Source organism: Panthera uncia, assembly GCF_023721935.1.
Source record: "Panthera uncia isolate 11264 chromosome B3 unlocalized genomic scaffold, Puncia_PCG_1.0 HiC_scaffold_1, whole genome shotgun sequence".
In the NCBI taxonomy this organism is placed as follows: domain Eukaryota; kingdom Metazoa; phylum Chordata; class Mammalia; order Carnivora; family Felidae; genus Panthera; species Panthera uncia.
Genome location: NW_026057582.1, coordinates 87,190,602 through 87,202,117, shown reverse-complemented (window position 1 = coordinate 87,202,117; position 11,516 = coordinate 87,190,602). Strand labels below are relative to the sequence as shown.

Here is an 11,516-nt window from a genome sequence, read left to right as displayed (position 1 = left end):
ATACAAATCAAAACCACACTCAGATATCACCTCACGCCAGTCAGAGTGGCCAAAATGAACAAATCAGGAGACTATAGATGCTGGCGAGGATGTGGAGAAACGGGAACCCTCTTGCACTGTTGGTGGGAATGCAAATTGGTGCAGCCGCTCTGGAAAGCAGTGTGGAGGTTCCTCAGAAAATTAAAAATAGACCTACCCTATGACCCAGCAATAGCACTGCTAGGAATTTATCCAAGGGATACAGGAGTGCTGATGCATAGGGGCACTTGTACCCCAATGTTTATAGCAGCACTCTCAACAATAGCCAAATTATGGAAAGAGCCTAAATGTCCATCAACTGATGAATGGATAAAGAAATTGTGGTTTATGTACACAATGGAATACTACGTGGCAATGAGAAAGAATGAAATATGGCCTTTTGTAGCAACGTGGATGGAACTGGAGAGTGTGATGCTAAGTGAAATAAGCCATACAGAGAAAGACAGATACCATATGGTTTCACTCTTATGTGGATCCTGAGAAACTTAACAGAAACCCATGGGGGAGGGGAAGGAAAAAAAAAAAAAGAGGTTAGAGTGGGAGAGAGTCAAAGCATAAGAGACTGTTAAAAACTGAGAACAAACTGAGGGTTGATGGGGGGTGGGAGAGAGGGGAGGGTGGGTGATGGGTACTGAGGAGGGCACCTGTTGGGATGAGCACTGGGTGGTGTATGGAAACCAATTTGACAATAAATTTCATATATTGGGGAAAAAATAAATAAATAAATAAATAAATAAAATAATAAAACTGTCCACCTCCTTCCTTGAAGCTATTCTTAAGAGACTGAAACAGCCTGTACTTGATAGAGAAAGTATAAATCTAAACAGTACATTCATGATCTCTGAGCTCATTTGATTCCCAAGGTCTTAAAACTGGCTATCACTTGTTTTAGTCTAAGTGAATTAATGGAAGCAGGTACCATGGATTATCCAAGGATGACAGGCTCCTGAGGCATGTTTGAATTGCAGAAATTTGATCTTTCTATTGCAATATTCCTTATCTGACATTCATGCAAGCCAGCTTTTTACTGTAGCTGCTTTTAATATCTGTATATCTCTCTCCTAGTAGATTCAAGTCAATCTCTTAACTGAGGTTAAGAGCTGAACTTGGCAACTTGGCTAGTTCATGGTATCTAGGTATTTGGTCAAATGCCAGTCTAGATGTAAGAGTACCTGCTTACTGTGGGTGGCCCTTAATTAGTTGAAAGTCTCAAGAGGAAAACACTGAGGTCCTCTGAGGAAGAGAGAATTCCCTCCAGATTGCCCTTGAACTCAAGCTGCAACATCAGCTCTTCTCTGGGTCTCCAGCCTGCCCTGCAGATTTTGGAATTACCAGCCCCCTCAATCATAAGAACCAATTCCTTAAATCTCTTTCTCCTCTCTCTCTCTCTCTCTCTCTCTCTCTCTCTCCCCACACACACACACACACACACACACACACACACCTACCCTATTGGTTCTGTTTCTCTGGAGAACCCTAATATACACCAACTGTAGACCATGGTCCACTACTGCACCATGGAATAAAAAGATGACCATGAAGTATCCTTGATCTTGAAGAGACTTGTGAGCACATAACTAATACTGTAAATGCCAAATGTATTATTAACTACTACAGAACACAAAGAAAAAAGAAAGTCTTTGGGAAGTGGTTTGAAAAACCGTTAAGTAAGTGACATTTGAGTTGCAAAGAACGAATGGGTGTCTCAACAGGTAATAAACATTAGAGGATGAAGGATCCTAGGCAGCAGAAACCCTGTGAGCAAAAAACATGTAAAAAGGGGCAAAATAAGCACCAAGACCCCCACGTGGATATGTGCCATCAAGATACTACAACATCCAACAGTTCGTGAGCTCTAACTAGTTTGTTTTCCTGTGGATATCGTAAAATCTTCTAACTTATAAACCCAGAAACATTTATCCCAACCTTACAGCTTAGTAAAGTAAGGTACACAGGGGTCAGGCAAGTCCAAGCCCAAATATAAACCACAGCAGTCTGACTTCAGAGTCCACAATCCTAACCACTACTTCTAAAGCCCTACATACTGCAAAGTTTTAGGATCAAAGCAGAGGCCAGGAATGTTCAGGTCTAAACACACATCACAATTTTGTTACTTAGTATTCCCTTGTAGTGTTCAATATACTTTTTGACTGTCTTTTCCAAAGTCGGAATAAAAGTCAAGCCTAGAATAGGAGTGAGCAAAACCCATACGCACTCAGACATTTTCAGCCCCATCCTTATCCAGATTTGAGCACTGCAGGCCTGAAACACATTGAGAACAGATTGTCTTTATGATCGAAACCCGAAGGAACAGCAGGCTAGAACTTTCTCTCCAATTTACAATGAAGTGACAGTAGGGGGCGACCTTATCCTAAATTGGTGAATATTATTAATTTATTATTCTGTACATGCCTATCAACTTCCCTTATTTTCAGGATACACGGGTCTACAAAAGATACATTGCCTCCCCTTCTACTTCACTCTTGCCTTTCCTTTTTTTTTTTTTTTTTCCAGTTCCCGACATCGAGCTACTGCTCCAAATTTTCCCTACCCTCTCTTTGACTGCCCTTCCTTCACATTGCGTTTTTTGGAATTTTTGCTTTAAATGCTTTTTAAACTAGCCGTTAAAACTGTCTCCCTTGACTACTCTCTTCACTCTCTCAATGGCTTTGAAATAAACCTGCCCTCACCCAAATGCTAACCTGAAGACTAGGTGGCATCTGGCCACATACATGCAAAACAGAGCTGAAACAGTATGAATGTGCAACAGAGCAAATCTCAAATAACTGATTAATCCGTATAAACACAGTCTTTGAACAAGTACATAATACAGGAACTATCGGGGTGCCTGACAGTCTCAGTTGGTAGTGCATGCAATTCTTGATCTCTGGGTTTTGAGTGAGTTTGAAAAACAAAAAACAAACAAACAAAAAAACTGAACTATCTTCATCCAAAAGGAAAACCTAGAAACTAAGTAACTTTTTTTTAATATTCACAGTGAAGTTTGGAGGCTTAATGTTTAAGGATCATTGCTTTGAAGGAAATGTTACATGTACATAAGAGAATCTAATGAAATCTACAGACCCAATCCTGGGAAACACATACAAAATTCTACAAGGGATTTATGAGAGTTCATATCCCCTCCAAAGGCCATCCACAGAAGTCCACGGACTCACGGGTTAAACAAATTTAAATTTAAATATTTATATATTTTTGAGAGGCAGTGGGGGACAGGACAGAGAAAGAGAGAGAGAGACAGAGAGACAGAGAGAGAGAATCCCAAACAGGTTCCACGCTGTCAGTACAGAGTGGGGCTCAAACCCACGAACCGTGAGATCATGACCTGAGCCAAAATCAAGAGTTAGATGCTTGACTTACTGAGCCACCCAGGTGGCCCCAGGTTAAAAAAAATTTTTAAACCTGACCTAAAATATCCTATTAGCTGGAAATTTTCATTATTTACAGGCGATTCATGCAGGGATCCTTATGAAGCACTTCCTACCAAATTACTAAAATGTGTAGTTATTATTTCTATTCTCAGATAGTAAATAACTTTATGAAGTTGGGTTGTTTCACCCAGACTCTTTTCACAACACTTTCTATCACCTTTCTGAAAAGGATTCCATGAGTGGACCACTCATTTTGTGATACAATCTACAGAGAACATTAACAGAAAGATGACAGGAGGGGAAAGCAAAGGAGCGAAATGTTTAAAATAAGAAACATAAAGGGAGGTATACAGTGCTGTGAACAAAACGGTGCTGGATAAATGACATGGGATAGTTCAGAGACTTTTTTTTTTCTTTAATTAAATGTGTAAAAAGTAGTCCTCATTGTACAAGTTCAAAATCAGACAAATGTACAAGGGTGTATAACTGGCATATTTATAAACTGTACCCACTCAAAAACTCACTGCAGACACAATCCATATTACATTCAATGTCTGCATCTTTACATATTACCTACTGCAAAGTAAATACAAAATTAACTCTTAACATTTTAGTTCAGTACACACGTGATATAGTTCAAAACAAAGGCAATTTTTTTTTCAACCAAACAACCAACCCAAGTACCAATTCATTATACTGTGCAAAAATACAGCAAGACTACTAGAAGGATTCCATTTAGGTTTAGTCAGTAAGATATGTTTCTATGCTACTGAAATACAGCTCAAGTGTTAGATTGTAATTACCAACGTAACAGTACTTTTGATTTACAACTGACCTAAAAATAGTGGTTGCTAATATATGTCCTTGACATTTAAAAAAAAAAACTTCAAACCTTAAATACAATTCTAAAAGTATATGTGCCTTGTCACTCATTCAATAAACATGATTTATTTTAACACAGGTTGCAAAAAGTTCAATTAATTAACCAGAATTCTATATCTATCTCCTGCCTGCTATCTACTTCAGTCTTAAATCTGACTTCCTATCAAAAGCAGTTGAGAATTTATTTCATAAGATTAATCCCAAGAGTTATTGGGTAGCTTTTAAGCTATTTCATTTCTTATAAATATAAATCACTAGACATTATAGACCAGTGGTCCCCCGCATCAGAATTATGTGGGGAGCTCTTCAAAATTTGCATGGACCCCACCTCAGAACTAACGAGTAAGAATCTTCCAGAATGTCTGTTTTAAGTTCCCAGGTGACAGTGGCATACAGTCTAGTGTGGGAACCTCTGACCTAGACCACTGGACCAGTGGGTCTCAACTTTTGAGGTCCATCAGAATCATGTGGGGAAATTAAAAAAAAAAAGACAAAACAAACAAACAGATTTGCTCCAGCAGATTGAGAGAGGTGTCCAGGAACCAGCATTTAATGCAGCTGGCCCATAAAACACTCTGAGAAACAGTGCACAGCCTTTACAGAGGAGTTCATTCACCAATTTAAGTGACATTGTCCCACAAGCGCTAATGAATCCTGCCCTAGGCAGTTTTAGCTAGTGTTTGAGGACAAATGTAGCCTTTTAAAATAAAATGTATTTATATTCTTAATATAAGGTCAAAGTCAAGTAAATTGTGAGATCATAATTCATTCATCAAAGAAGGGAACAGCTTCCCCAAAACTGTGTAAACCTTCAAACAGACCAGTTTTTAGCAATCAGCTTAAATCTAATGCCCTCTCCATCATTAATTAGCCTGATATGAGATCAGAGGTAGTGATTCCAGCTTACCAAAATGTAACAGAGACTATAAAAGATACACATTCTAAGCACACACCTTTATAGGTTCTGTACAGTCTCTATGTAATATAGATTGGAGACCAGTTGGATATTAAATAATACTAAAACAATTAGTAACATACTCTCAATTTTAGAAAATGAAACTTCCTAATATTTCCTCACATAAGTTCCTACTGAAACTACTGAGGGGGAAAATCTAGCAAATACTAAAGGTATCATGCTGTCTCTTGTGAAGAAGCTATTTGCTAATTTTCCACCATTCTTGTCATTATCTATAACATGGGTAGTGGGTAAAGATATCATTCTACCTTAAGAACTTTTTTTAAAGCACAGAAAAAGTAACTACATGTAAGGCCACACAGCAAATCAGTGGATGGACAGAGCTAGCGATGAGAACTTCCATTTGGAAAGCTGGACTCGTATCTTATCAATCTGGCAACTGTATCTCAGTGTGTGATGACTCTTACTAAGTATTCGAAATATTTCAGCATATTTGTGTGTGTGACAGCTCTACCACCCTTGCCAAACTTTAGAAGTAGAGAGAATCGACCCTGAACGCAGAGAATACGTAAAAACTAAAGAGCAACAACGCTAGGAAGCAGACAGAGCATACAGTTAGCAGAATCTATCTGGAATCTTGCCCATCGGTCCGACGTCTAAGATGCTATTATTTCCCGTTATGCATTTCTCCATCGTGTTCTTCACAAAGGCTTACACCACCTCTTCTCCACGGGCACATGTGCTTAACCGGTTGGCATTTCTTCTGAACCAAGCAACAATAAAGCAATTACCAAAAACCAGCACTATATTGCCAGAAAGGCAAGTCATAAAAGAAATGGAATCTTTTCAATCCACACTTCTCAAGACGCTAAAAAATACTAGTTTTTAATCACTTAGAGTCTGGACTATTAAAGCAATCAATCCATTTTCCCATTGATAAATGATGCAAAGCCAAAGTATGGAATTTAAAAATGATGCAAAACAGAAGTTGAAAAATTACATTCAAAGACTCAAAGCGAGTGACATTTTGTCTTCTACTTGGGGCAAAAAGCTCCTTGATGGCAGAAATGAAGATCCGGAGACAGCACTCCCGGGAAAAGGACTGCAAATGTGAGCCGGGCCGGTGGTGTAAGGCACTACCCTCACTCCAGCCCACACCTGGGCTGCCCTGCATGCAAGTAACAGGGGGCAGGGGGAGGAAGAACACAGACACACTCAGCTTCTCAGGTCCTCTTTGCTGGTTTGGCGGTTAACTGCTTTTCTCTTTCAAATTCCTTCTCCCGTTGCTGCTCCCTTTCCAACTCTTCTTTTTGCCTCTTCTGTTGCAGTTTAAGTGCTCTTTTCTATGTCAAAAAAAATTTTAAACCAAGAGAACAATCAAGGCTTATCTGTTATGGCCTAATTTAAAAGTAGCAGTGCTTTGACTTGAGGTAATCCACAGGCATTACTAAATTTCATATTTAACTTTTAAGCCTATTCTGGGTAATTTAAGGTCCCCCTTAACACACACACAAAATTGAATTTCTTACTCCAAACTCTTACTGACTGAGAACTGCTGTGACAATGAAAATATGAGCTCCTCAGCCCAGCTATTAGTAGAAAAGCCCAGAGTGGGGTTCAAAAGAATATGTTTTAAAGGAAAACAATGTACCATGAATTATGTTATTGCGTATGGGTACATAAGAAGTCAGAAAATGAATACTTGAAAAAACAATTAAACCTCCACTTCTATAAAGAATGTGAAACAATTTTCAACTCACTTTTAACTTCGATGTCTTTTCATGAAGCATCAGCATCTCTTTTCTTATATTCACCAACTTGGCATGATAGTGTTTAGCTTCAGTGAACTAAATATGGAAAAGGAAATGAAAAGTCAAGTTCAAATAGGCCAAAGTTTTTTTAAAAGGGGGAAAAAAAATAGACTGAAAGAGTAAGATGGATGAATAATAAATTACTGCTCACTCTGCCTAAATTGGCCAAATTTTTTAAAGCCTTAATTATCTCCACATTTTCATTCCAAAATTCAAATTTTATTTAAGCCTTTAGTAGGTATTTGATAACACTTGATTCAGTTCAAACTGATAAAAAAAAAAGTTACTAAACATAAAACAGACATTTATATTGTGTACAGGTAACACTGTGCTTTAAAAACATGCAATATAATCCTAAACTTTTAGTAAGACTATCCAATAATGCTATGAGTTTCATTTGAGAAAAAGTACAACACTCTACTGTCTTCACAAAGGAGAACAGGACAACTGAAGTGAAGTGTCCGCCCATCAGGAAAAACCAAGCTGTGGTCAGAGAATCCTGGGAGGACTGTCGATAAATCTGGTCATGTTCCTGGGGCTTCTAAAGCGAGACCAAGCAGAACAAGCTCTGTAAGGACACTTGTCTTCCCAAGCCATGGTATGTATAGACTTTTCCATCTCAGCCAGGGATGGGAGAGAAAGAAAAAAACACCTCATTCTCAGGAGCCAAGGTTAACAGACAGAGACAAGGTAATAAGAGTGAGAGGAGTGTCAATAGAGAAATTAGCAGCCTTCATGTATCTACAAGTAAAGTCTTAGTCTGATGAGCTCTAGAGCTTCCAGACCCTCTCCCTCTCTCTCTGGGCCTCACAGTTTTCAGTTCCTGAATGATAATCTAACCACTTGGGCTGAGAGAGGAAAAAACAGGAAGACAGTTTCTGCCCCTTCAGACTGAAGCAACACTATTACATCTGCTTGGTTCATTCATTTATCATTCATTCACTCAGCAAATATTCGTTCTGCTGCAATATGAACTCAGTGGGGAAGACACAAGTAGGTCAGTGTAGCCTTGTCCACTTCCTTCACAAGTCAGAAAACTTTGTATTTACTACCCCAGGCTTCTGCCTAATGCAAGAGAAAACAGACTTGTTTTTGATTATAATAAAGGGAAAAATTAATGAGCCACACTTGTCCAACAGAAAGCTCATTTTTTGACATTCATATAAAAGTCTAAAAAATCATGCAAACCAAGCTACTGCTTCACGTTGAGGTGAAGAGAAAGGTAGCCACAAGTTCCTTATTTTTGTCAATTCCCTGTTTCTTAAAATAAAGAGTAGCAGTTCCTCTCATCAAAAATCTATAAAGCTTCTGATGAAACTAAACTACTGTCATATATACTGAAAGATATAAAGTGTCTATAAAGGATCCCCAAAGAGTCCATTTCAGTATTAATTTGTGATGGCATTATGAATGGGCCATACAATTAAACAAAATGCTGGTTTTAAAAAAGCCATGTAATTGATTAGGAAAGATGCACTTTCCTTAAGGGAAAACAGTACCCCAAAAGTTCCTTACTTTTAGTTCCCTTTTAGAAGTCTTTAACTATGAGCACATCTATTCCAGACTGTCACAAATAAGTTCCTTTTTCTACTATAGGCTCAACATCTGAAAGATAACAAGTCACGACAATAGAAGTTCTAGTAAAGTAAATCAAGGTTTCCCATTAAAGGACAAATTCTAAAATTTAAAAATTAGAGAAAATGGGTGCCTGGGTGACTCAGTCGGTTAAGTGTCCGGCTCCTGGTTTTGGCTCAGGTCATGATCTCACAGTTGTGGGTTCAAGCCTTGCATTGGGCTCCGTGCTGCTGGTGCAGAGCCTGCTTGGGATTCTCTCCCCCCGCCCCACCCTCAAAATAAATAAATAAACTTTTTAAAAAATGTTAAAAAAAAAATTAGAGGAAAAGATCCTAAACATACCTAACTACAACGTCGCAAAGGAAAAACCTAGTTATTTCTAAGCCAAGATGTCATTAAGCTGTGTCAACTCACATCATACTTACCAAAGCATTAATATCCAACATAGAATGGCATTCTTTAAATTTTGAAATCTCTTGTTCCAGTGTGTCTAGTAATACAACTTGGTTCTGTCTGAAACAAAAGCACATAGCCAAAATAAACCATACATACTGTTAAGTGCTCGTTCATTAAAAAGGAATCACATTTGGGACGCCCGGGTGGCTCAGTCGGTTAAGCGTCCAACCTCGGCTCAGGTCATGATCTCACAGTTTGTGAGTTCGAGCCCCACGTTGTGCTCTGTGCTGACAGTGCGGAGCCTGGAGCCTGCTTCCAGTTCTATGTCTCCCTCTCTCTTTGCCCCTCCCCTGCCCCTGCTCGCTCTCTCTCTCTCTCTCTCAAAAATAAATAAACATTAAAAAAAACTTTTTTTAAAGAGGAATCACATTTCATCTTGGTTAATGTCAAAAGTAAAAATTCAGTTGAGGGGCACCTGGGTGGCTCAGTCGGTTAAGCGTCCGTCTTCAGCTCAGGTCACGATCTTGCAGTCCGTAAGTTCGAGCCCCACGTCGGGCTCTGGGCTGATGGCTCAGAGCCTGGAGCCTGCTTGATTCTGTGTCTCCCTCTCTCTCTGCCCCTCCCCCATTCATGCTCTGTCTCTCTCTGTCTCAAAAATAAATAAATTAAAAAAAAAAAAAGCTGCTGAAGATTCAACTCAGTTTAAAAAAAAAAAAATTCAGTTGAAAATTTATTCACTCTCCAAGGCTTATTTGGTCTAATAAAATCCTTTTCAAAATAATATTCCACAGCCACATTCTGATAACTGTGTCTTTTATTCTTGCCTAAATGAGCAATAATTCTAATAATTAAATCTAACTGTAATGACTGAAATCATCAAATCATTTAAAATTATTATTTGTTACTTCTAACAAAAAAGTTTTTTATACCATCTTGCCCAAAAAACGTGATGTTTTATGTATATTAAACCTGCAACATTATCATAAAGGCAATGGGGAGCAACGACTTTTTTAAAGGTTTATTTCTTTTTGAGACAGAGTCCAGGAGCCAGGGAGGAACAGAGATAGGGAGATAGAGGATCCTAAGCAGACTACACGCCGGCAGCAGCGAGCTTGAGCTTGAACTCCTGAAACGTGACATCGTGACCTGAACTGAAGTCTGATGCTCAACTGCCTGAGCCACCCAGGTGCTCTGGGGAGCCATGACTTTTTAGATTAGAGTTGGGGAAAATGCAGTATCAAGTTATACTAAATCAGAAGAGGGTAGTAAGAAGATGAAAAAACAGGACCAGGAATCACAAGATGCCCCACCAATAACCAGTTGTATAATCTTGGAAATTTATTTTCCTGGGCCTGAATTTCTTTATTTATAAAGTGGGAAGCTCACACCAGGTAACTTCTAAGGTTCCTCATGAAAATTCTGATTCAAATCCTTTTATTGAGGAATAGAAGCCAACTTTCCTGACGTCCCTCTCCGGATCAACCAATGCCAGGCTCACGGGATAAGAAACACTGAGGGGCCACTGAATTAAACATTAAAACAATTTTTTTAAGGTTTATTTATTTATTTTGAGAGGGATAGAGTGCACATGGGTGCACAAGCTGGAGAGGGACACACACAGAGAGAGAGAGAGAGAGAGAGAGAGAGAGAGAAAGAATCCCAAGCAGCTCCATGCTGTCAGCGCAGAGCCCGACGCAGGGACTCAATCTCACAAACTGCGAGATCATGACCTGAGCTGACATCATGATGCTTAACTGACTGAGCCACCCAGGCGCCTCTAAACATTTTAAAGAATACTACAGGCAAAGCAAAATATGACGTGATTTGCTTGTGAAGCTACGCTAAACAGAGAACAATGATGAAAAAAATAGCAATGTAGAGAATGAAAAGCAGTTACAACATCTCCACCATCCAGCAGTAAGTTTGGCAAATCCCACAGGTCACAAGTTTGTCCCTTCAGCTCTGACTAGAGACCACAGAAAGTGAAATATGGAACAAATAAGAAGCAGCCAGCAAGTCAATGATCCCGCGTAAACAGGAAAGCAATGACACTGTTACAACTAGAAAACAGTAAAGAACAATCAATGAAACCAAAAGTTGGTTCTTCAAAATATCAATAAAATGGATAAACCTCTGGCCAGGCTCACAAAGAAAAAGAGAGAGGACACAAATTACTAACATGACTTATAGAAGAGAAACCATCACTGACTCCATGGACATTAAAGGGACCATAAAAGAATACCTCCAACAACTCTGTCCACAAATTGATATCTCAGATGGAAATAACTAATTCCTTGAAAGACACAAACTTCCAAAACTCACACAAGGAGACGCAGATCATCTAAGTAGGTCTACATTTGTTAAAGGAATTCAGTCAGTAAGTTATAACCTTCCAGAAATGAAAATGCCAGGACCAGATGGCTTCACACTTAATTTCTGCCAAATATTTAAGGAAGGAATGACGCAAATTCTCCACAATAGTTTCCAGCAAAGCCAAGGCAGAGGGAG

At 38.9% G+C, this 11,516-nt stretch overlaps 1 protein-coding gene across 2 annotated transcripts in view; it reads right to left on the bottom strand.

The window, feature by feature from the left end:
- Positions 1-2,525: 2,525 nt before the first annotated feature.
- BLOC1S6 (biogenesis of lysosomal organelles complex 1 subunit 6) overlaps positions 2,526-11,516 on the bottom strand; it is a 131,467-nt gene continuing 122,476 nt past the window's right edge. For both annotated transcript variants that reach the window (XM_049613580.1, XM_049613581.1), the window contains 3 exons: positions 9,038-9,125; positions 6,987-7,073; positions 2,526-6,569 (listed from right to left, as the gene is read on the bottom strand). In XM_049613580.1, coding sequence (XP_049469537.1) covers positions 6,450-6,569; positions 6,987-7,073; positions 9,038-9,125 — 295 coding nt within the window. In that variant the 3' untranslated portion in view covers positions 2,526-6,449. The remainder of the gene's footprint in view (positions 6,570-6,986; positions 7,074-9,037; positions 9,126-11,516) is intronic.